The following is a 27,237-nucleotide window of genomic DNA, read 5'->3' as shown; positions in this document are numbered from 1 at the left end:
TCCCGAATACTCCACCTAATTATTGCTCCTTCCCTCCCCTTTGTTTAAAACCAGACCAGGCAATTCATGGGAAACTGAGGTCACAACGCCATCCCTACGTGAAGACACACAAATTCCCAAGCAGGGCAAGCGGGCGGCGCGCCTGCGATTCTGCACTCTAAGGCGGGAAAAGCCGGGCATCCCGTCCAGCGATTCTCCCAGGATTAGCAGCCGCACGTAGCCCGGCGAGCGCCGCACCGGAGTACCAGCAGCTGACCGGGCGCTTCCTTGGGGCTTCAGGCCAGGAAGGCTTGCCCAGACAGAAAATGAAAAGCAGGATCCCACTGTACGTACACACACACACACACACACACACACACACACACACGGTCGGGATAAGAACAACGCTTGTCATGGGGAGGAGGACGTGGAGAGGAGCGCAGAGCGGCAGCAAATCCGTCCCCAGCCCTGGCCCCTCGACCCTATGCTTCCGCCCTCGGCCGCTCCACATCTGTAGAGGAAGAGTCCGACCTGGAATTCACTACGGAAAAAGCATAAGGGAGAGCGAAGCCTGCCAACAACCGGGAATTTAAAAATAAAAAAATTAAAAAAAATTTAAAAAAAAATTAAAAAAAATTTAAAAAGCAAACTTACCACTGTCCGGTTTGCAAAGTAAATGGCCAGGCTTCTGAGACTGCCTAGTCAACAACGAGGCGGATCAGACCTGCTGGAGCCTGACAGAAGTGTCCTCTCAGCCGGAGAAAAGCGAGCCCGGACTGAGGCTTAAATGGGGTCGACCTATTTAACTAGAAAGGGCAACCGTTGCCCCTCACCCGGACGCATCTGGATTGGTTGATAGCGATATCGTTCCAAAGCAAACTTTTCTACGATTGGCCAGGAAAGTCAAGCGGGAACCCAGAGGTGGGGCTGGGGGAGGGTAACAAAGTTGTTACCCAGGCGACGAAGAGACGCGCAGCTCTCCTCAGTCTATTTCCGGAGGCTAGCCGCGACCAGAAAACTGACAACCAAGGTGAGGAAACCCAAACCTCAGGAGGCGGAGAGAAGAGATTCCTTGTCTGTTAGAAAAACTGGGGAGAACTCTAGCTACTTACGACCCTGAGGGTACCGGTACCCTGTGGGTACCGCCAAAACCCACAAGTACCGCCAAGTAGAGGGGAACATTTCCCTCAGTCTCTCAGGATGTGAGTGAGAGATGGGAGGGTTACAGCATGCAAGGAATGGGTGCTGATGGACGGCTAGTGAAGATAGCCAAGTAGCCTGCTTAGCTCTCACACGCACTTTAACCGTGTTTTTTTTTTCCCACTAAAAATGACCAGCCTGAGGATGCGAACCATGTTTCCTTATAGATAGATTGGACTGCTCCAAGTTGGAGCTGCTACTGTACCTTTTACATATACTGGTATCATTTATCCTGATCAGCCTATCTGGATTAGGATATATACGGGGAGGATATAACAGCGATCAGACAAAAAGAAAAAAAAGTAGCCTGCGCTACTTGCTACGTGAACAATGTCCTGTAGCCTGAGAATTCCAGCACAGTCCTGCTTGGTGGTAGACGCGGGCAATCCCAGCATCCTGAGAGGCTGAAGCAAACGACGACAAGCTCGAGCCTACCCTGGAGAATTTAGTGATTTAGCGGGACTTTCTCGAAACAAACAAAAACTATTTGTACAAGTACTTGTCACAGGTGCCTCACCAAGAGCTTGTCTGGAGATTTAAATATTCTATGTCATCTGACTACACCTTTCAAAAAGGGGGAACTGCGTCAAAAAAAGTTAATCTGAATAAAGGGTGGAGGGAAGTTGAGTTTGAGCCGAGCTGTAGGGAACTTTTCTCTAAGAGCTTCCTGCTGTGATAGGCATTTAGAACACTGACTGGAGAAATTGACTTGACAAAATTGCAAAGGGCTAAAAGAAAGTTTTTGAAGAAATTTCAGACATTTAGAGAACAAGTAGATTTTGAATACTTTGAAATAATTCAGCTACTCAACCACGTTTTAGATAGATGTAGAATATGAGACTGGGACAGAAAAACAGGAGAAAATTTATTTTACTGTATAGCTTTTGAGGGTTTTTTTTGTTTTTCTTTTTTGTTGTTGTTGTTTTGTTTTTGAAATAGGATCTTGCGTGGCAATCAGGCTGGACTTGAACCCACTAGGTGGCACAGGCTGCCCTCTAACTAGGAGATTACAGGCATAGGCTTCCATGCCTGGCTCATGTGTAGCTTTTGATAACTCAGGATAAGTTCTGTAGAAACTAAGAATATTTGTCTCCATGTAAACTCACTTTTCTAGCAGGATATTCTTGGATGTGGTGGGTGTTTGTACTCCCAGCATTCAGAAGGTTGAGGCACCAGGCTTTCTTGAGTCTAGGAGTTCAAAGTCAGCCTGGGAAACATAAGGAGATCTTTCAAAAAACAAAATAAAACCTCACCTCAAAGAATGATTGGGATGGTAGAGATTCCTTATAAATACATGGCTAAAACAAAGAATAGGCAGAAGATATATTAAATCAAAAGAGGCTCACCTGGGCAGTGGATTATATCTGTCATCCCAGAACCTGGGAGGCTGAGGCTGCCAGTCTGGTTTACATAGTGAGTTGAAATACAGCCTGAGGCATATAGCAGGATCCTGCCTTAAAAACAAAAACAAAACAAAACAAAAAAAACCAAGACACCCAGATACTTTCATTAAATATCTTCCATTAAATATATTTTAAATATGTAATAAGAACCTTGTTAAATTCCGATAGTTACTTACGTGTTGGTGTATTTGATGGTAGTGAAAGTTAAAACCTAAAAAGGAAACTTTGCGTATTGTAAAGACACTGAAAATGAATTTTTTTTGGTTGAACCTAGGACCCTGTGTATGCTAAAAATGCATTCTTCTGCTGCAGTATACCCATGCCCCCCCACATGAATTATTTTTAATAAGCGAGGAATAATTGATGAGCATGGTTGGCAAAAAAAGTTTTAAAACTTTTAAGGTGGAGGTGGGCGGGAGGAAGATATTTCAGTGGTACAGCACTTGTCTAGTATGCATGAGGCTGTGGGTCCCATTCCCAGCAAAACCAACAAATTTTAAAAATTAGACTGTACCCTATATTATAATTTAATTCAAACAGGCAGAGATGATATTTACTTTCACATCCTCAAAAGAATTTTAATCAAAGAATTCCTACATAAGGTACCATATAAAGTTTTTGAAGAAATTTCAGACATTTAGAGAACAAGTAGATTTTGAATACTTTGAAATAATTCAGCTACTCAGTGGTCAGAATTTTACTTGGAGATATGTTTTTAATCTATTTACTGCACCAAAAGGATAACTTTTGGTGATTCTTTATTACTCTGATTTTATTTACTAGGTACTCTAATTAATAAAATATCGCTTATTTTTTGAATAATCTATAATTCAGCATTTTTACTAATTTCACTTAATTAAACACAATTTTAGCTTAATTAGTTTCTCTAATTAGTTAAAGTCAAAGAACAATATTTATTGATGATATCGGTGAAGGCAAGTAAAATAGAAACCATGATTCCAGCCAGAGTCTGACTTGATTGCAGGGTTGCTGATATTGCAGTGCCATGGGCCTGAAGAGATCCTAACTGAGCCTTTTTTAGTCTCTAAAGGGCTCTACTGTTTTGGTACTGATCTGGTTCTGGAGTATGGGTTGTTTTACTTAGTTATGGCAACTACTAAGATAGCGACCCCAGCTACATTTTGTGAAGACCCTAAGGGCTCAGATTGAGGTGGGAAAAATCAAGAACTCTTTCTGGAAAATGCTACAATTGGCATAATAAAAGAGAATGTGAGGAAGAAAAACACAGGGCCCAGATAATTTAATTTGTAAATAACCAAATCTCAAATAAAAGATTTAGCAATGCATTTGGTTTTCATTGAAACTCTTACTTGAATTTTCCTTAAATTTTTTCTTGGCCTATTTAAATGGTAATGTCACATTCAAATATAGTGAATGTGGCTCCAGAATCTTCGTTTTTAAACTACCCAAATAGTCTGAGCAAACAATAATATATTCCAAGATACAAAAGCAGGAAAATATAGATTGTGTTTAATAAGCATTCAGCTTTTAACAGAATGCAGAACATGTAAGAGAATAATTGGAGTGAAGGGCAGAAAATTAAGCTAAGGATATATCTATCCTGAAGGACCTTGGTTGCCAGATACAAGATGAACTTAAGTGTTTATCAAATTTACAAATAAAACGAAAAACACTGCAAAGTTCAGCAAAAGGTCTCTTTCTTTGTTTTTTAAAAATATGAGTCAAATGAACTTTAATAAATGATTTTAATAAACATTGTTATATTATTGTTAGTGTGTTAGACTTCTAAAAAGCCACTAGAATCTTTATTTTCATTCAACTTAGAATTTTTCATAAAAATTCACATTCTTTATTCTTTTGATATTTTGAAATATTTAATTAGCTATCCAAAAAATATGAATCTTTTGTTTCTCAAGATAGAACAACAAACTTGTCAAGATTTATGTTTTTATTTACATATTATTACATTTGATATAGTTAAAGTTTTATTTATTTATTTATTTTTGTCTTTTTGAGACAAGGTTTCACTATGCAGTTCAATCTGGCCTTGAACTCACTTTGTAGCCCAGGCTGGCCTCTACCTTGTAGCACTCCTCCTGCCTTAGCCTCTTGAATACTGGGATTATAGGTATGCACTACCATGCCTGGCTAGTAAAAGTTATTTTTCCTAAAGTGCTAATTTTATTACTATATTTCTCCTCCAATTTAGTCATAGTGTGTAACTATGTCATTTTATGACAGCATAAATTAGAAGTCCAATTGAAGCCCAATTCCTGAGTTCTTCAGATACATAAAATATTACTAAGAAATGTTATGAATGGTATGTTTAGCATGCACAGACAAAATGGTTTGTTTAATACACATCTTAGCAGTGGCATCCCTTTTAAAGTATCACTTTGAGGAGCTAACCTACTTTAGTAGGGTTGCTCTTCAAACTACTTTTGAAACTACTATTTTAGAATTGCCTTGAGATCTATAGCAAATTATTTTGGATACCCTCAAAGAAACAAATCTTTATATTTTGAGAGTAGATCTGATTTAAAAATATATATAGAAATCACTTGGAGCAAGTCTAATGTGTAATCAAACTGAATGATATCATGATTCTTATTTTCTTGATGATACATGTGAAGGCAATTTCAAAAGAAAATAAAATTCCAGAATCTTTTGAGCATTGATAATATATTCTTATGTATAACCCTCAAAGTTAACTATTTTGAAATACCACATTCACGTGAATTTAATCATGCCTAATTTACCATTCATCAATTACTGTATTCCAGCCCCAGGTATTAAAAGCATTCAATCTACACACAGATCAAGCTTCTGACTGCCCACACTGCCCCACCTCCCACCTAATGAGAATCAGATCAGAGTTCCTTCCCAAATAAAATAGTAGGGATTTGGAGTTAACCTATTTTTCCTAAGTGCTTTATACAGTGCACCCACAGAACGGTAACCTTCCTTCATAACTTGCATATCAGGTGTTCAGGTGACACAAGGAAGCCACTGATGAAGTGGCTTGTTTTCTCTTTTCCTACTCAAACTCTGAGCACTGCTATATTCTGAATCTTTTTCATCTAGCTGCAAACTCCCTCCCAATTCTCACCAAGACCCCGCTTTCTGTATGTCTACCTATGAGCCTTCATGGCCCTAAATATACCTTCATGTAACCATGCCCGTTCATGCTTTCTGCCTTGAAACTCTGCTCATGTTGAGAAACTCCTACTGCCATGTTTCTGCCAATCAGACAAGATCACATAAGTAGTTATTCTAGTATTTCAGACTCTGTATTTGAGACTTTTGAATACCTTGATTACAGCTTACCTTTACATGTTCCAATTTATTCTCTTCTCACCAGTTCATCACTGAGCTCTCATAAGCCCCATGATCAAGTATCTATGGGTACTGGAACTATGTACCAGAGAATAATATTTCATACAGCATTTCATATTTTAGCAAACACTTTCACCTATGTTGTATAATTTGACCATCACAGTTTTGTAGTTAATGCTGACATAATAAATTTCCGTCATATTTGTTGTTTTCAATATCTCATTATACAATCTCAAGTGAGAATAGCAATTTTTTCTGATACCTGAATACATCCTTTTCCTCATCAGAGGTAGAAAATCCTCCAATAAAAATTTTGTTTTAAATGTTAGATAAATATTTAATGAATGCATAATCAATTAATAATTTTAAAATATAAATAGGAACCTCTTTATTTAATCTAATGTGTGTTAATTATTCATTTCCATAACAGGCTATCACACCATAGCATGAGAAAAAGTTGTTCTATCACCTTTTATTTCACCTTTTCTAATTTAATGAGTTTCCAATATAATGAATTTTATCATTAACTTATTCTACATTATTATTAGATATACTATTCATGCCCAGAAAAATTAAACTTTTAAAGAATTAATATTAGCTAACATATGTTGAGTACTTACTATGTGCCAGGTATTATTCCAAGATCTTTTATGTGTATTAAGCTATTAAAACCTTATTAACAACTCTAAGTAATAAATGTTATTTTTATCCCCACTTCACAGATAAAGGAAATTAGGTATACAGCGTTTAAGTAACATACTCAAAATTACAGACCTAAGAAGTAATTGATGGGTACAAATCCAAGCAGTGCTACTCCACAACCCTTACTATTAACCACTATGATACATTGCTTCTATGCTAGAGGCCTAGGGCAATTCAGTATTTGTTTCATACCCTGGATAGTTCCAAAAGATATTAAGATTAGTTTTATATTTAACAAAGAAGGTCAAAATAATGGTAAAATATAGTAATAAAACAGAGGATTTGTAAAATATCATCTAGATGCAGACTGACTTTAACAGGTGCTGGTACCAGCACACATTTGAGACTCTCTTTATGTTACCATTCTAGGCACAATACAAAAATATTCATGGATGATTTAATAAATGCATGAAATAAATGTTTGCATGAATTCATTGTTTAAAATAATTTTTAAAAATATCAGCACAAGTATAGAAATGATTCTATTATATTTAAGCCCAAATCATTAACAATAGGCCTAATTCTATATAATCTTTATTCACATTATTCATTAAAGTCTAACATCTCTGAGATTTTTAATGATCCTAAATTCCTACCCTGCAGAGATTATTTAGAAGACTGATAAAATGATGGTAAGATTGTAGGTAGCTATGACTTTCTTGTTTATATTTTTAATGTGTTACTTCCAAGATTTTCTATAATAGAAATATATAATGTTATTGTTATAATTGGAAAAATAATTATTTCATTGTATGTGAACTTTCACTAAAATCAATGAAACAAGTCATTAGAGTTATCAAGTGACAATATTATGCTAGACATCTGTTATATTATGCTACAGGTCCCCCCAAAGCCTCATGTGGTCATATGTGGGGCTTTTCAGAGGCGGTTGTATCTAGAATGTGTGATGCTGAGATCAAGGGGCTGTGATTATTAAATTAGTCTACTGATGGGTTTGGCATAGTTTTCCGTAGCATTAAGGGTTCCCCAGCTTGGGTGTGAGTGCTGTCTGCCCTAAGGGTGGGTAGTCTGGATAAAATATAAGGGACAGAAAGAGGACTGCTGCAGTTGCTTTCTACTTCCCCACTTTGCTGCCTTCTTCCTGCATTGAACTGCTTCTCCTCTATGATGCCCTTCTACTATACCACTCTGCCTTGGAGCCACCCACCTGTCTTGGTTACATTTCTCTCCTTGCTGAGACAAAGTACCTGATGCCCAGAATTAAGGAAGGAAAGGAAAGGTTTATTTAGCTCACAGTTTGTGGAGGTTTCAGTCCATACTTGGCTGGCCCCAAGGCAGAGTGACACATGGTAGAAGGCAAACGTTCAGGGCAGCAGAACACAGCAAAAACAGCAACAGTCAAAAGGGAGGAAAGGCACCAAGCAGCCTCTTTCCCTCCCTCACATTGTATGCAAACTACCTGCCCGAGGAACGGTGTAGTACTCACACCCATAATCCCAGCATTGGATCATCTATCAATCACAAATCCTAGAAGCCCGCCCCACGACTGCATGAGGATGTGGGGGGACATGCACACACAAACCATAACACCACCTATGAACTGAAACCTCTGTAAACTATAAGCTGAAATAAACCTTTCTTCCTTTAACTTTGAGTGTCAGGTATCTTTTTCTCAGCAACAAGAAAAGTAACTAAGACAACATTATCAAATAAACCAGAAAGGTACAGGCTTGTCTGAGGCAAAAGTACAAAACAAGTAAAGGTTATCTTGGTACATCTCTTAAGAAATCTTTTTTTTCCTGTTAACTAAATGGAATACATAGCCTAAACAGCATATATGAGACAGATAAAAAGGTAGTGTAAATGCTCCATTCTCAAATATTGGTACAAAACCTATAAGCATCTGCAATTTCAACCAGCCCCGAAGTGATTCTATAATGCTAGAGCTTAAACCTAGGGCCTCACTCATACTTGGCAAGATTTCTATCACTAAGCTATCTCCTCAGGTTCCTAAGTGATTCTTTTTTTTAAGACAATAAAAAATGAGAATAAAAACAATAAAAACGATGCAGAGTTTCAAAACAAGGTATTAGAGGGGCTGGGGATTTAGCTCAGCGGCAAAAGCGCCTGCCTGGCAAGCGTAAGGTCGTGAGTTCAGTTCCCGGTACCGGAGAAAAACCAAAAAAAAAAAAAACAAAAAAAACAAAAACAAAAAAACAAGGTATTAGGAAATTAACAATGGTTGTTATATTGCATATTGTTAGCTTCAAAGTAGTTCAGATTACCATTCTTAAGCATACCAAAACCCAAGAACAGTTATAGTAGGTGCTCAGTAAGTGCTTGTTAGGTTGAATATGAAGTTTTAATAAAGCAAGCTAAATACTTGAATTTACTTGTTGCCTCCGGTCTATGGTTGAAGAAATTTACTGATATTTTCAAAAAGAATAAGAGACAATGGGGTAACAGTGAAAGAAAGGAGATGTGACAATAAAAACTTTACGTCTTAAATAAAATAGAAAAGTAAAATACTTATTTGTGATTATTTTCTCCCTCAGAATATGGAATCTGAAAATACGAAGACTAGAACTATGGAAATTGGGACTATTTCTTCAATTTCTACATTGCAAGCCCTCTCTAATCTACTTTATCCTGAAGAAGAGGATGATTTTGACCCTGGACAGGTGGTCATATACTTACAGATGATTTAGTTCTCTTCAGTGAAGTTGTGGAACTGTATTTAAACAACTTGTTCCCACCTTGCTGTGAGAACAGAGCTGTGTCATTTGATATATTCACAGGAGGCTGCAAAGTTGATTATGCATAACCTCTAGTACATCTCTGGCAAACATAATTATATTTTTTTCTAAACCACCTGAACACTGAATAGGAAAATAGTTTTGTAACTATGGTAGCAATAGCCACATTTCAAAATGTTTGTCATTTATATTTATGGTCAAAGAATGCCTAACAACCATTGCAAAGAGTGGTATCTAGGATTGTTTACACTAGACAATATTTCTATAAAACAAATATTTTCAATTATAAAGCATTAATGGAACCCTGAGTACCAGTTTCTTAATTTTTGAAAATGTATCTACACATGAAAACAGAACAGAAAATATTTTGACCCAAATAATAAAGCAAATTAGCTTCATATTACTAAAATTGACTTCCAGAATAACCAAAACATTTTCATATAACTCCCTGTTCTTCATACTTAAATACCAATGAATGCTGGCTATCAGACTGCTTATTATAAGACAAAGTTTGGGGCAGAAATCTCATACTATAGCATAATGTATCAATTTCCACTAAATTATTTGATGAAGTTTTTAATCACTATGACCATGAGTAAACCATTTTATAGGAGCATACATATCAGTTGATTCATCCCAAATTATTTTTGGCTATAACGTCAAAGTATATTTCTAAATATTCTTCAAATTCAGTGGCTCAGATCAATACTGGATTGAGATTCTACCCTCCAGGAAGAGCTTTGGTGGAACAGGGCAGAATTAAACAAAACAGGGGATGGAAATAAAATTCATAAAAGGAGGAACTGGGTCAACATGGAGCCAGGATCAGGAACCAGGAAGTGTTAGCCAGCAAAAAGTAAGAAAAATCAGGATGTTAATAACAGCATTGAATATATATATATTCAATGCTGTTATTAAAATATAAATATAATATATGTATTATATATGGACAAAAGAAAAATGTTGGGAGCAATGTATCAATGAATATATATATATATATTCAATGCTGTTTTATATATATATATATATATATATATATATATATATATATGGACAAAAGAAAGAAGTTGGGAGCAATGTATCAATAAAGTTGGGAAAACATGTTCATATTTTCCACCTCAGATGAAATAGCAGAATGACAATTTTGAGAATCCTATATTCTGGGAAAGATAGGATTGTGCCATATATAAAAAGTATATTAAATATTTGAAAGGCAGTGATCTTGAATATGGTGAAGTGGAACTTGTAATTGAACAGATTCATAAATAAGGATTTACCCTGATTACAAAGTCTGTCCCCTTTGGTGCTTAGGTCTATAGATGTTTATTTACATCTAGATGTGTTTTAGGATAAAAGATGAGTATTTATGAGAGCAGAGAGACTATAACATAATATTAAAGAATTGTACAATATAGAAAGGAAAATTATTATAATCATGTATGACTCTGTGTATCTGGGTTATAAGAAATTTTGAGATAATTGACCATTCAAACACCATAGTACAGATATTATTACAGTATAGAATTAGAGTATCAGAATAGAGAGAGAATAATTAATGCTTCTAATGAAGTATTAAATTTTCCAGGAGAGAAAGTGCTTTTCATTTTTTGAACATGTATTAATCTGGAGAACTGTGGAATGATTACAGGAGTGGTGTGTTTTTGAAAATAAACTCCGGTAAACGTCAAGAGAACTGCTGTATACACATTGGTTCATTTACACTGTCCTTCTAAATTATTTGTTAAGAATCTGGGAGATTGGGAGAGACTGTATTGTTTTTCAAACTCCTGGGGGAACGTTAAGGCCTTTGGGAAATAAGGTTCATCACTCTTCACAGACATTGTGACAAGGGTGTTCAAACTCTCTTACAAATTGCAAAGTGTCATGAGTTGCAATGATAAATTGCTCAGATAATTGGCTGTAGATTTGTGGTAAAGACTCAAGTGATGTCCTTGTATGAAACAATTGCCAGATGGTTTTTAATGTTTTGATTATTTTATACCATCTTTTCACTGAAGATTTTATTTTCAATTATTTTTATTAGATTAATCAATCAAAACTCCCCTTTGTTCTGATACACTGATTGAATCATCATTGTCCATGGAGAGCATGCCAGTTTTTGTCAGGATTAAGATTTTATTTCTATTGATTGTAATTTTTTGTGGAAGGAAGCACTCAATAAAACAGAAGACCCTCATGTTCCAAGAAATGGTTTTCCCTGATTGATTATTGGCAATATGATAATAATTTTTAAAATGTACTACATATTTATATGACCTTAGGATTAAAAAGAGGAAAAAAGTGTCCAGAATACTGTTTTGGGATTTGCACATCAAAATGCCTGTAATACCTTAACCACAGACATAGAGGTTTTGAATCTCCTTTTTTGGAAAAGGAGTAGTTACTGTCTCAAACAATGTTGAAATATTTTAGATTTCTGATTTGCAACTGTTGGAATAATTTAGCCTAATAAAGACCCATGTGAGCTTTCTTGCCATCTTTCAAGGACAGACACTACTCCCCCTGCCCAAACAGGACATTTTAACTTTTGTACATGTTTGAAGACTTAGGAGATGGGGACAGATGCCTGACAAAGGCCAGATAAAGATGCCTGTTTGCCAGGCTCCAAAGAGATAAGAATATTTTTGGCTGCTGGCAACAGAGTGAATTGGAGCTGCAGAGCCTGACATCAGCAAAACAGTAAGAAATTGGAATTTTCATGAAACATCAAAGAATCCTTGAGAGGGATGAATGTGGTAGTTGCCACAATTTTGGTGATATGTGTTGTATTTAGTTGAAAAATGAAGACTGCTTTTATACTAGTGTGTCAAGGCCAGTCTTGTAGGCATGTGTAAGCTTGTACAGACAATGGCAAAATAAACATGTACTGTGTGAAGAATGATGTGGTTCAAGATGTAATTGACACTATTTGTTTGAGGTTGCTGTATTAATTTACTAAGTGTCATGAGGCAGTGGAATGGGAAAATGTTTCATTTCCATAGTGGAAAGAAATAAAGGCAGTTATCAAGGCTTTCAGATGGATCCTCTGAAGTCTGAATACTTAGCCTTGTTAGTTCTTTATTTTGTAAAAGTTTCCCATATCTCTACCTCCCATCTAATTACAAGCAGACAATGCCAAAATCCAAAATTGTCAGTGTTTTTCTACTAATACTTGGTTCTAACCTTCATAGAGATGAATGTGTCCCATTCCTTTATCCCCAGGGATACACAATTCACTGAGCTGGAACTGGGGATTTGGTCTGACCAAAAATCAATTCTGCCCCAGAGTCTGTTAAACTGAACGCTTTTTCAAAGGGCAAGAAAAACACATTCAAAATAATATTTGGAATCTGTCTCTCTGCTGCATAACAACAATGAGTAAACTGGAAAGTTTGCTCAGGTTTTTAAGATGGAAAGCTGAACAGATTTAAAGTGTTATTAATCATATACATTCTATAAATAGTAGTTATAGAACGTTGGACTTTGTTTCATCTCCTCCAGCCAAATTCTTCTTCTGCTATTGGAGCCATGAACCCTGGGAATATTGGACCACCAAAAACAGAAGAGCTCAAAAGTAAGTTGTTTACTATAGCAGTATAGATCAGTAGTAACAATACGTTTTCCTTGGTAACAAAATTATAGGGAGAGTAACAGTAAAACTAGTATTTTTTAAGACATTTATTATTTATTAAATATACTTAAATTGATATGAGAGTAGATTTTAAGTGTTCTCATCACAAATAAGTGATAAATATGTGACGTATTGCATATATGTCAATTGGCTAAGTTTAAGCATTCTATAATATATACAGACTTCAACATTGTGTTGTGTAAGATACATATATAACATTTTTGCAAATTAAAAACTATTTTGAAAAGGAAAACAGTGATAAACTAAAATAAGCATGAAAATGATGAATAGTAATTTATTTATACAGATGTTTTTACTCTACTGTTACAAGGAAATAGTTCTAAAAATAAAAATGAATTAACTTCAAATTATCCACATTCTTTAGTCTATTTTCTAAGATAAAAGACTAAGTCATATGTAATTAGACAACAGTTTTTGAAATCTATTTATCAAAATGCTCAGTTTCTTCACATTCTACTCTCCTATGTTCTAGCAATTTCATATAATTAATTTAATATTTCATTAAAATAATTATTGAAAACCTATTAGGTAATACACAGTATTATTATCCCTGAGACTACAATAGTGATCAAAATAGAAAGAGTCCTTGCTCTGATTGAGCTGCAGACTTTTGGACAAGACACTAAAACAAATCACTACACAATTCTATCTTACGATGAAATGCTTTTAAATTAAAGTTGATGGGCATACTTTAAGAAGAAATCACATGTTCAGGGACTTGACATGCGGCTTAGTGGTAGAGCACTTTCCCTAGAACGTTACAGGTCTTAGTTCAATCCCCAGCACCACCACCAAAACAAAATAAAACAAAAAACCCCACAAGTCCAAAAAACTAGGATAAATAAAATTAGTAGTGTTTCCCAGCATTTTGTCCTATACATTTTTAGAGATGAACATTTCATAAACCTTTAAAAAGATAGAGGACTCTAATTTTGTTGGTCATGATCACAGTTACTAGAAGACAAGCAGGGAAAGGAAGTGAATTTCACCCACCAATTTAGCTCATTGTAGAAAATTATCTGGGAAAATGGTGAAAATAATGTCTAAAATGAGGTCTGAGGGCGGTTTTAAATTTTCAGTTATTATTGTGACATATACTCATGAGGCTATTTGCTTTACTGGAGAGACACTCACTATACGGCACACTGATTCAAATTTGGATGTATTTCTCTGCTGACTATAATGTAGCTCTAATAATCACTGGATTTTGAGGGTAATGAGTCATATGTAAAACGTTAGATACAAATTTGTACTTAGGCTTTGGAAAGCCCATACTATATACAAGCAGATAATTTAAAAAGAATTAGCAGAATCAAAAATCTGACAATCAGGTGCATTTCTGGGAATGCTTGAAAGGACTCAATGTTCTGCACCTAATGCGGGTTTCCATTTGATGCCACAATACAATAAATCTAAGTGGGGTTTTTGCATGCCTCCTGGAGCATGTCTGCTTTTAAACATTTAAAGATCACTGTAGAAATCCAAGCACCTGCTCGGTATTGTACAGAGGACAAGTGATAGAGATTTTCTTTAAAGCTCATGTGTATATGGGAAAAATATTGAATTAAAAAATAATCATTGTATCCACTGCTTTTAGTTTTTTAATTCATATTATTTTAAAAAAATATGTCATGCTTGCAAAGAAAAGAGATCAAAGGGATTTTATATAGTAAAGCAAAATACAAGATAACATACTCCTATCCAAATCAGATTGTGTTTGATTTTTTCTTTTACATAAAAATATTTTATAATAATCCTATTTATGTTTCTGAAAAATGTATATTTCTTCGCATATTTACCTATGTAACTATATCTATCTGTTACATACACAGAGAGAGAGGGAGAGGGAGAGAGAGAGAGAGAGAGAGAGAGAGAGAGAGAGAGAGAGAGAGAGAAAGGAGGAAGGAGGGGAGAGAGAGAGAAAGAGAGAGAATAGAAACATAAACACAATGAGAATGCCAACATTAATTATTTCCAGGCAGTTGGATTACAGAATATCTTACTGTCATCTTTTTACTTATGCATTTTATTTTCTGTTATTATTGTAATTCCACAATATATTGGTCTCTATTGATAATATTTAAACAGTGATTACTAATTTAGTCTTGTTTGGACTGAAAAACCAAGCTAGTGATTACAAATAGAGCATGCTTTCTTTCAATTATTCTAAAATGGCATAAAGAACATGAGCCATTTAGAGGAGGAAACCAATCAACGGCTTCAGCTTAGTGTCCTTTTGCTTTATAGTCATCCCTCAAGCCAGTGTTGAAAATAGTGAGGACATCTGGAATCCAGAAGAGGTTCCAGAAGGAGCAGAGTATGACGACATGTGGGATGTTCGAGAAGTCCCAGAGTAAGTCAAACAAAGACAAGAATGAGGGGCTGGGGATGTAGCTCAGTGGCACAAGTGCCTGCCTGGCAAGTGCAAGATCCTGAGTTTGATTCAAAAAAAAAAAAGACAAGAATGTGTTTAGGAGTTTAAGTTAGGTGTGTCATCTGATATCACTTTTTTTGACAAGTTTCATAAAGTAACTTATACTACACAGAAGATAAAGCTACAGTGATACACACAAGGCATGTATAATGGATGATTTTCCCCTTCTAGAGCAGAAACAAATAATAAAGCACAATACCTTCCTTTTAGTATTTACCTACCTAAAATGAGAAAATATACAGCAGTCATTTCCATTATACATTTATACTTAATACCAGTCTGTTTTCCATTGTGGAATTGACAGTAGGAGAAAAACATCTCATTAAATTGCAAGCATTAATAGAAACCAAATTATGATACTAAGTTTATGTGTCAAAGATTGGCTTTTAATTACTCAGTGTTCTACAATTTCAGTAAAAGGCTATGTCCTCCCTCCAATTATCAATTATTACCCAGATTTACTTATTAGATATTTCAGGATTATGCTTAGTATACAGTGTATTTTGCAAGTAGGATTCAAGTTTTATTTTGAATTGCTTCAACATTATTGAATTGTAGATATAAAATTTAGAATTATAACAAAAATTCTTTCCTTCTTCTTTTTTTTTTTTTTTTTTTGTTTTGTTTTGTTTTTTTCTGGTACCAGGAATCGAATTCATGACCTTGCACTTGCCAGGCAGGCGCTGTGCCACTGAGCTAAATCCCCAGCCCCCCAAAATTCTTTTCATTCTGACTTTTTAAAAGTGTTATCTTGTATTTTTAAGGAATTTAAAGTATGTTTACATACTTACATGAAATTAGTGGTTCAATAGACTGTTAAATATATTTAATTTAAAATGAAATCATGATTGTTTAGAATAGCTGGAAAAACAAAATCAGTATTTAGTAAATCATAAACTATTTGTTTTGAAAGACTTTTATGGCAAGTAACCTGACAGCTTTTCTAACCTTGACTACAAAACTGCCCAATACTTTGACAAAACCCCTATGCTTTCTATCTTCTGTAGGAGTTCTGAAAATAGAAGCAGTGGGAGACTACAGATAATTGACTAGAAAGAAGTATGTAGCTTTCAAATAAAAAATATCAAAAACTGTAAACCTAAGAAAAAATCAAAGGAGATTTTTAAAACAACATTTCTGTCTGTGTTTTAAGAATAAAGAAATTAAATCTCAAGGCTATGTTTACGTGGTACCCACATATCCATGTGAAACGTAGGAAGTAAGCCAGTCATTTGTTATATTGTCTAATGAATCTTACACATCCATATGCAACAAACTCCAAATTGGAGTAAATTTTCAATTGTCATTTTGATGTTTTTTGCTATCTAAAGAAAATATCTACAAAAATTTTAAATGAATAATAACTCCAGTCAAGACATGAGAAAATTGCTTTATAAAATTTTTATCTTTATTTTCTTCTTTAGGAAAATACATTTCAAAATGTTCCAATGAGTAAAGAGGAAGATGGGTAAAGACCATGGGCAGGCAGTTCACAAAATGAGAATCACAGTTGGCCATATGAAAAATAATAAGAGCCTCAACTAAAGCACTAGCCTTGAGGAGAAGTATGAGGGCCATTATTGAGAGTTTGAAGGAAGATTTAGTATTTGATTAGATACAATGGATGAGAATGAAGTATCAAAGATGCCAAGATTTCTAGCTTGAGTGACTGAGTAAATCGTGATTGCCTTAACTGGGACAGGGAATATAGATGGCTGGAGAAGTAGTGAGTTTGGTCATGCATATGTAGACTCTGAGGTGCCTTTGGAACATCAAGGCAAATCTACACAGTAAGCAGTTGGAAAATTGCATTTGAAGCTTCAAGTAAAAGCTAAAATGAGCAAATGCACCCAAGAGTCAACAGCATATGGATAAATACTTTCTCTTGTTTTAACCTGCTTTACCTTTGTAAATACTTGGCAGACATTATAGTCTATTAAGAGAAAAGTGCCACATATCAAATAGCTTACCTATTGCTAGTCTTATTTAAACTCAGAGACATTCCTTTTTCATTCTTGGGCATTCTCATTTGCAAGTGGTCAGAATTTAAGTCTAGTTTTTTAGTCTTCCTATCCAGAAAATTACTACTTCTTCACTAAGGCAGTTGTTATGGTTTGTGTCTAGATGTCCCCCAAAAGCCTCATGCAGTCATGGGGTGGGCTTCTAAAGATTATGATTGGTCCAAAGCTGGGGTTATAGGTGTGAGTGCTACAACCATTCTGGAGTAGGCAGCCTGCATACAGTATAAGGGGGTCGGGGAGACTTGCGCTTGCTGCTCCTCCCTTTTGGCTCTTGCTGTTTTTGTTGTCTTGTGCTGCCTCGACATGTTTCCCCTGTGCCCTGCCACCCTGCCTTGGAGCCAGCTGATTGTAGACTGAAACCTCCACAAGCTATAAGCTAAAAAACCTTTTCTGCCTTTAATTCTGGTGCCTTGTATTTTGTCTCAGCAACAAGAGAAAAGTAACCAAGACAGGTAGAATTAAACAGGAAAAAAATAATTTGTAGAAATGGGTATGTACTTCAGTGATAAAGTGCTTGGCTAGTATGCATGTGACCTTGGGTTCCATCCACCCCACTAAGAAAACAAAAAGGAAGAAGAAAAGAAAGAGACTTACATATTTGTTTCATTCCATCTGAGAAGATGGGTAGCTTCTGTCAGGGTGCTTCTATAAACCATTCTATCCCTAGGAGCCCAAATTTAGGAGGAAGGAAAGATATGTGAATTGTATGTGTGCGATGAAACACTGGGAAGATCTCTACCGAACTAATAATTCTGTAGGGTGATTCTAAACACCCTAGGTAACTGTGCTGACTACATTTCCAGTTTTTCTATTATATAGTTTTCTAAGTATAAAAGACAGTACAGGTCATTTAGTTGACACCCACCTACACCTTGCATAAATCATACAAATGTAGAAGCCAAGGCTGTATGAGTTAATGACTTGACCAAAGCTATATACTTAAATGATAAGATAGTACTAAATTTGAATTTTCTTTCCTTTTTCCAGTACTTGGAATTGCAGCCGGGGTCTCACACATGCTACGTAAGCACTCTACCACATACTGAGCCACATCCCCAGGCCTTTAATCTGGATTTTCTAAATCTGTGATTCAAAATTAGTAGAGGAACCTTTCAGTATATCAATCTAACCCTGTTTCTTAGACCCAGTAATTTTCTAGTTACTGCATTCTACTTTTAATGTTATTAGAAGTTCCTTCAATCCATTTTAATTGTATAAAACAATTAAACTTCATTTTTATAAAATTGTTAAACTTTATTTTAGAAAATAAGTACAAAATAAATATCCTGCTTTGGGGCTGGGGATTTAGCTCAGCAGCACAGTGCCTGCCTGGCAAGCTCAAGGTTGTGAGTTCAATTCCCGGTACCGGGAAAAAAAAAACCAAAATAAATAAATAAATAAATAAATAAATAAATAAATAAATAAATATCCTGCTTTTCAATGGTTGATTTTTTATTGCATTTCTAGATTTCTATTTTTTAATGTTCTACTGCATGTCTAAAAAACAGCCAACATTTTATTTTGTCCTTTAAATTTTGTAATCGTATTTCCTCAGAAGTTTCTAATTTTTTGTTCTGTGATTGGAAATTGCTTCTTCATTAGAGTCTATTCTCACTGACTTTTTTCAGGTATGAGATTATATTCAAACAGCAAGTAGGAACAGAGGATGTATACCTAGGATTGACAAGAAAGGACTCTTCAACAGCATGTTGTCAGGAGCTAGTGGTAAGCCCTTCTCCAATTTCTGTATGATTATTATAGCTAAATTGACTAACTGCTATATACATAATATTATGGCAAGGTTGTAAACTCTTCATAAACAGTGGTTGCTATGTTTCAGGTCCTAGGGGGATAACAGGACAGTTTAAAATTGATAGCATGTACAAAAATCAACTAAATTTACACATTTGATGAGATTTACAAATAAGCATAATGCATTCATATGAGACAATACATGATTTCTACTCCTATTAAAACTACCTAATCTAATTGACCTGAAAACTATTTCATTCTAGTTTTTTCTCATGCATGTTATCTTACTGGTTATTACCTTCTGATGAACTGATAGGAAATCAGAATAAAAAGTTTCCTTCTCTCAATATGTCTTCTTGCTTATTTATATATTGCTTGTAACAGCTCAAGTTGCAATAAGCACTTTTAAATACTGTTCTCTTTTTAAGTTTTGTATCTGAACGTTTGATTTATTTTTATTTTTTAATTTTTTATTTTTTTGGTCTTTTTGAGACAGGATATCACTGTGCAGTTCAGGCTGGCCTTGAGCTCACTTTGTAGCCCAAGCTGGCCTTGAACTTGTAACAATCTTCCTGCCTTGGCCTCCCAAGTGCTGCCCAGCCTGAACATCTTATTTAAACTGCTAAGAATATGTTTAGAATGTTACCTGGCTCCCTTATTTGAATGTACAGCATTGAGGAGCATCCTTTTCAAAATCAATGTTTCTATATAATACAATAGTATTATTAACAATATCAGTGATACTACCTTACTACTGCCTTTTTTGACCCTTATAATGATCTTATTAAAAAGTCTGAGCCAAACCCAAACTGTGGAATTCAATATGTTTTGGCAACATACACAAGTAACTATGACGTTAAAAGTTTATTTTTTGAATTCTGGGGCTATGATTATTTTTCTCTCCCCTCTTATATGATAGAATGCCAAGGTGCCCATACAAAATGCTTTGTATTTTTTCCTTAAGCACACGATAAATGGAATTTCTCTTTAGTATGAACTTCAAGTTGTCTCTTATTCGCAAAATCTAAGACATTCAGTTGAATCAAGTAACATAATGAGAATAGTGACTGTAAGTACCTCAGGAGATTTTTCAAACTCTAATGAGTTAAGATTTCAAGTGATCTTGATGTAATTAGCTTCCAGAGTTTTACCAGTAATATTCAAACTTCTCTCTTAAATTACTGTAAAATTATGTATCTGATGTCTAGTATTGGGGATTGCTCCAGGCTCTGGAGAAATTCCAGGTTATAGATAAATAAAACTGTTGTGAACCTTCCTCTTTCTCTCAGGCAAATTGCCACTAGTTTTAATTTTAAAAAATATACTAAATAAAGAATCATGGAAACTAAATCACACCTCATAATAGGGATATACAGTTTACATCAGACTCAGTAAGTTTATACAGAAGACTTATTCCTCCCCTCTAATGAATTTATGATTGACTGGGGAGATAAAACTAACATAAATGAATTAATTTTATTATTAACAGTTAAATTCAATGTAGGTAATTATAAGTTTATTACTAGAAGTTCAAAACGTTTGTGTAAAGCACGGACATTACTGAAGGGCAGCAGCAAACGAAACATTTGCTGGAACTATAGCTCTTCAGTTCTTATATACTGTTCTGTTTTCTCTTGCTTTCCTTTCTTTCTCTTTCAATCTTCATTTATTCAGTCTTTAAATACAGTACTCAATGAATGCTACTACATACCAATTGCTAAGTATTTATCCTAAATACTAAGATATGAAGAAAAGTAAGAAACTGTAAATTGTCCCCAAGAAATTTACAATAAATGAGGTAAGATACCTAACCGATCATTGCAGTTCAGCATGGCAAGTACATATAGAGGCATATACCAGATACATGGTGATATAAATCAGAGAGGGATCATCTAGCTGTGGGTGGATTAGAATTTTACAGTAGACAACATTCCAATCAGGATATTCTACTAAGAGGTAAGAGAACATGGAAAGTTATCCAGACATGAAATAGCATGACATATTTGAGTAAGCAGTGAATACAACAAAGAATAAGAGTAAATATGGCCAGTGGTATACTGGTAACCTGACTTCAAAAGTAGACTTTTTTTCCTTTAAAAAGCCCTATTTTTTGTTGAGGGTAGAGCACAGAGGTAGAGCATTCACCTTGCATATATAAGGCTCAGGTTTGATCCCCAGTATTGTGAAAAAGAACAAAAGACTCAGAATAAGAAAAAGTGTGGACCCCATGTCCAGTATTTCTTGCTCAGATTTATGTTTCTTATTCTTATTGATAGTATAATGTTTCCTTGAATGTAAGATATCATTAAAGTATAAACATACCCATAAATTAATAACAATACTTTGTGGGAAATATAGGTACACTACTACATTAAATATATACATTGATGTTTTGATGTATCTAAATATCAGAAACATTAAAATGTGAGCAAAATTGTACCTCAGAATTGGTTAAATATTTTATTTGGGTCTTGGACCTTGTCTATATGTAATATTCCAATCCTGACACTTTCAGAAAAAGAACCTTGGTTATACTTTTGCTTAAACTAAGGTAAACAATAGGAGTACAATTTGTGTAAGTATAAGGAGTTATTTAGGCTTTAAAAATTCAAAAGGACCACCCTTTTGTTTACCCTTTCTGGATTCCAAATAAAAATGTGAGATTTATGAATCCTAAATTAAGTGATGGCACTAAAGAAAATCTGAATTTAAAAATGTGTATATCTTCACCAAATTGTTTTTCTAACAGCAAACCCAAAAGCTTCTTTATTCAAAGTCTGTTGTTATTCTCCACTACTTTTCCCCCAGGTTTATAGTTACCAAATATCATTGTTGGCTATAATTTTTAAATGAAAAATACACAGTCTATACTTTTTAAAAATTTTTTCTGCCAAGCTTTTGTTCAAATATAATTTTATTAGAAAGCCCAGAACACAAAACACATAAAAACACTATTTCCTTGGTTGAAAAGATACTATTGACTACAAAGGTACTGCCACCCAAAGACACATCTCTTAGAAAAATAGCTCCTTGTAGCAGTTTCAAAAATACTAATTTGGTCTCTCCTCTTTATACTGTAGTTGAGAACTAAGGACATGCTTACAAGGTATCACATATCACTGTAAATAAATGGAAGAGTAGTAGAAGAAAAGAAGAGATGTAGAAGGCCTTTTTGTGACATATACACTACATTAGAATGCCTCCTCCTCATTTTATTATCCCTTTCTTTCTTTACCTATCTATATTCTCCATCTTTCCCTTACAAAGCTCCCACTGTTTAGAAAATTTTTTTTCCAGCTATTCCTTGGACAGAAAACTAATATCTAGAATGTATAAAGAACTCAAAAAATTAGACCACCTAAAATAAAAGATCCAACTAAGAAATGACCAAGGTGAAATGAACAGACAATTTTCAGAGGAAGAAATGCAAATGACCAACAAATATATGTAAAAATGTTCAACATCCCTGGCCATTAGAGAAATACAAATTAAAACAATGCTAAGATTCCATTTTATGCTAGAAAGAATGGCAGTCATCAAGTCAAAAAATAACAAATATTGGCATGGCTGCAATGAGAAAGGAACCCTCCTACACTGTTGGTGGGAATGTAAATAGTACAACCATTATTAAAATCATGGAAACTATCATGGAAAAAATCATTTAAAAGTATGGAAACGCATCCAAGAACTAAAATTAGAAATTCCATATGACCCATCTATCCCCCTATGTATCTTCCCCAAAGAGCTGAAGACATCATACTGTAGTGACACATGCATACCAATATTTATAGGAGCACAATTAATAAAGCCTAACCAAGGAAGAAGCCTGTATACCCATCAACAGATGATTGGATAAAAAAATGTGGTATTTATATTTAATGGGATATTATATGGCTACAAAGAAGGCCAAATTTGAGACATTTTTAGGAAAATGGATGCACCTGGAAAATATAATGTTGAGTGAAATAAATCAAATGCAGAAGTTTAAACATAACATAGTATCTCTCATCTGATTGAGGCAAAATACAAACAAAGAGCACAATAAAGGATGGATAGAAGGTGACAAAGGGATAGATCTCTTGGAAATAGGGGTACAAGAGAACTTGAGTGAGAGGAGGAGGAAAGGGAAATAAGTAAAGATATGACATGTACAGAAACCTAATAACTTTAATGAAAATAAACACTGTATGTCATAAACATGAGATAAGATTAGCAATATCAATGAAAACAGAAATGGAGAAAGAGGATTTAGAAGAGGAGGGCGGGAACTGAGAGGAAAAGGGACAAAAAAAGAAAAAGAAAAGAAGTGAACTGTGTTACATACATGTACCCACTCCCCAAGATGATTGTAAAATGTATATACTGCAAACATGTACTAATAAAAGGATAACATTAATAAATAAATGAAAAACCAAGTTCTCCAACAAAAGGAAGTTAATATATATCTTTGAATACATATGCATTATTGTTTGCTATAATTTTTTAAAATTAAAAATACTTATTAAGCACTTACTATGTGCCAGATAATATGGACCAGATACTGGATACACACTGTTGAACAAAATACACAAGGTTCTCCTTCTTTCCAGGCACTTACTGTCAAAACATCAAGCAGTTGTTTTGACAGAGCAATAGTGTAGTTGGACCTCCTTTGTCAAACTTTCATAGATTCATTTAATAAGGAAACAGTGACCCCCCAATGAAACAGTTTATTATGCACACAGCATTAGCGGGATCAGTGTAGTATCAGCTTCTGATGTTTCTTTGCCCACAAGGTCAAGACAAAGGGGTCTGATAGCAGGTAACATAAGTCTGTTGCTGAAGAGCCAGCTCTAGACTGCAGCTAGCTGTTTTGTAGTCTGTATCTGTACACCAAGATAGTGAGATGTGGAAAGTTCTATCCCTTACCGGAACAGGGAGTAGGATGAGAAACTCTCTAATAGTTACCTCTTGCAAGATAGGAGCTTCCCACAAGGCAGAGAAGCAGATAAGAAACAGCATTGAAACAGCTCCTAAAAGACTGCCTTTTTCCCATGTTCTGGGAGGATCTCAGAATGTTCTGCCAAGACCTAGGTCACACTGTAGTTGAGCCTTATCTATGTGGCACATGAGAATTGTGCAAGGTCACTAGAGTGTTATGATGGGGTCCCTACATTTACACAGTATGAATAAGCATTTGTGTCTTGGTTGTTTTTACTTAACATTATGTAATATTAATAATAGCAAATGATTTATATAATTCTTATACGTGTTAGGCATTTCTCTAAGAACTTTATGTATAGTAACTCATTGATCCCCACACTGACACTATGAAATAGATGTTCCATTTTTTATAGATAATGGCCCATTTACAGAGGAAGCTGTTAAAGCACAAAGTGTTAAATAACTTGTTTAAGATCACACTTTTATAATTTAAAGGATTTGAACCAAGATTAGCAAAGTGATATGAATGCAAAGATGGAAAGTCCAAGCTGACCTAACAATAGTGGGGGCATTTGGCTCAGACATTTGAAGGACAGATGATAGTTTGTCGAGGAGCAAAAGAGGAAAAGCTCTCCACACATGAGCAATATGAGCAAAGGCATAGGTCTACAAAAGTAGGTGGTGCATTTTGAAAACTGCTTGCGATATTTCTGGAACCTCAGAATGCATTGACATGAAGTAATACAGAAGATAAAACAGGACAAGTGAGTTAAGGCTAGCTGAGTAAGCCCTTGAATGTCATACCATGTGATATGGACTAAATTATGTCCTCTCATTCATATACTGCAGCCCTAAAATCCCAGTGTAATGGAATTTAGAGTAATGAGAGGCCCTCATAATGGGCTTAGCGACCCTGGAGAGTTTGCGCACCCTCTTTCCATCAGGTGATGATACAGAAAAAGCAGCAGTCTAAAAGTCAGAGAAAGGAACCTCATGAGAACCCAGCCATACTGACACACTGATTTCTAACTTCCAGCCTCCGGAACTGTAAGGAAAAAAATTCTATTGTTTAGACTACCTACGCAGATTAAAGCACTACAAAATGTGGACTTTATTTTCTAGGCACTGGAGTTAATAAACGTTTTAAAGCAGGTGAATTCACTTGGAAGCATATTTGAGAGCAACTCCAGTGGCACTGTGAACACAGAATTTAGTGGTGATTATGATGGGAGATAAGTGAGTTTGGGAAACCTGGCAATTGCATTATTACAAGCAAGAGAAGTAAGAGTGGGCTGTGGCAGCAGGGATGGAGAGAAAATAATAGTTTCCACAGACATTTCTGTGTGAACATTGATGGCCTTGGAAGGCGGTTGAATGTGATATGCAAAGGACAAAGCAGGAGTCAGACTTGTAGCTTGATGAGTAGGCGAATAATGATGGCCTTTGTCAAGACACAGGAATGGAATGTGATTACCTCTAAATGGTACATTTAGAGATGCTTTTTGTTTCTTTTTGCTCATCCTTGCTTTCCACAGTTTTTATGTTACCATCTATTATTTTTGAGAGGACAATAAACAAACAATGGTTTTGTTTATGTGTTGTGGGGGTGAGATATGGAGTACAAAAAGAAGACAAAGTTTTTGGAGAAAGACACTATGTTTGATTACATTCTTTGAAGAGCCTGTGGGAAATCTTGTTAGAATATCCAGTAGACTATTAGAAACACAAATATACTTGGAGCCCAAGAAGAAGAAAGGAACTAGAGGTGTTGATTTTCAGAGTTGGTACTGTTTTCTCTCTGCAGATGTTAAAAGAACACAGTACACAGAATGTTGGTTTTCCATCAGGCATGGAATAAAGTAGGTGTGATTTTAAGGTGTGTGTGTCTGTGTATGTTTTGGGAAGGGACTTGAGAGAGATTCTATGAAACTTCCTAGAATGAGGCTAACTAGGTAAAAAATAAAGGGATAGGGATGATATCAATAATCAGAGGCAGAGTTCTAACAGGCATTATAAATTCTTACTCCATTTCTTGACCAGGTAATGGTAAACATGATGAATTGGATCAGGACAGTGAAGTTGGGCTAGTGGAAGATTTAGAGATAGAAAGATGATGTGGAAAATTAAAAATCCATTAGAGAAACAAGATAGGAAAGAATGAGAACCTGCCTAGCCCTGACAACAGGACTGACTGAGACACTAGACTCCAGTGCCAATTGAGGAGTACAGAAAAAAATTATAGGTGTCAAAGGTATGTAGGAAGATAATTTAGCCTCTCCATGGGATTGTTTGTGGCAAGAAATGAAATGGGTGCATTAGTGATCTAGGTCAGTGGATTCCTATTTTCACTCGTATTTCAACAGCAGACTATTTCTAAAATTCAAACAGGAATGGGGCTAGAATTATTGATATTCTCTGCTAAGTGACTCATTGTTCTAAGAGAGGGGAAAAAGCAGCTTGGACATAGCTTGATACTCTGAGCTCAAATGGATATGTAATATTTTTGTGCTCCTCTTTGAGGGTCTGTACTGACAAGGGCACATTTTTATGTGACTTAGCGAACCAGTAAGCCATTCTGTTTTTCTTTATTCATCATCACCTCCTCCTTGGGATATGAGTCTTCTTCCCATCTCTAAATCTCCCTGAGGACAGGGGAAGAGCCAGGGGTGGGATAGAGGTCAGTCACCAACTGGTACACACATCCAGGCATCATGTTTATCACATGTGTTTATCTCAGAAAGGGCTAGGTCATTCTGAACAAAGTGTCTGCTCATCCCCTGAGACTTCATTTGTTTCTTGAATGGTCTGCTTCTCAAAACTTGATTTCTCTATTCAATAGTCATATTAACTTACTTTTAATGAATAAATAGACTTTGCTTTTTGATAATGAAATGGATTCTCTTTTCCATTTAAAAGTTTAGAGGATGGACCCCTGTTTTGTTCTGCTTTGTTTTGTTAGGCTTCCTGGTTGTGCTAACCTTGTTTGGTCAGTTATATAGCAGACCATGTGACAGGGAGAAGGATACTTGAGCTGTACTGTGACTTCCTTTCATCAGCTCCAAGCAGCACAGTAAACCTTCAATTAAATTTCTAATAGGCCTCTGAGTAATATATATATATATATATATATATATAT

General features: G+C 35.2%; 2 protein-coding genes across 4 annotated transcripts in view; one reads left to right on the top strand and one right to left on the bottom strand.

Annotated features, from left to right (window-relative positions):
• Nup62cl (nucleoporin 62kDa C-terminal like) overlaps positions 1-809 on the bottom strand; it is a 96,288-nt gene extending 95,479 nt beyond the window's left edge. The window contains exon 1 of one of the 3 annotated variants that reach the window (XM_005404703.2): positions 634-809. The gene's annotated coding sequence lies outside the window, so the exon portion shown is untranslated. The remainder of the gene's footprint in view (positions 1-633) is intronic. The other 2 variants (XM_005404702.2, XM_005404704.2) reach the window with 2 other exon arrangements.
• Positions 1-27,237, top strand: part of Pih1d3 (PIH1 domain containing 3) — an 82,011-nt gene that overhangs the window by 33,718 nt on the left and 21,056 nt on the right. The window contains exons 2-6 of the mRNA XM_005404714.2: positions 839-1,009; positions 9,119-9,244; positions 12,821-12,893; positions 15,219-15,324; positions 19,055-19,151. Coding sequence (XP_005404771.1) covers positions 839-1,009; positions 9,119-9,244; positions 12,821-12,893; positions 15,219-15,324; positions 19,055-19,151 — 573 coding nt within the window. The remainder of the gene's footprint in view (positions 1-838; positions 1,010-9,118; positions 9,245-12,820; positions 12,894-15,218; positions 15,325-19,054; positions 19,152-27,237) is intronic.

This window comes from Chinchilla lanigera, unplaced genomic scaffold (assembly GCF_000276665.1).
Source record: "Chinchilla lanigera isolate Chin_1 unplaced genomic scaffold, ChiLan1.0 scaffold00089, whole genome shotgun sequence".
In the NCBI taxonomy this organism is placed as follows: domain Eukaryota; kingdom Metazoa; phylum Chordata; class Mammalia; order Rodentia; family Chinchillidae; genus Chinchilla; species Chinchilla lanigera.
Note: the sequence above shows the minus strand (reverse complement) of the source record. Positions and strands in the feature narration are given on the sequence as shown.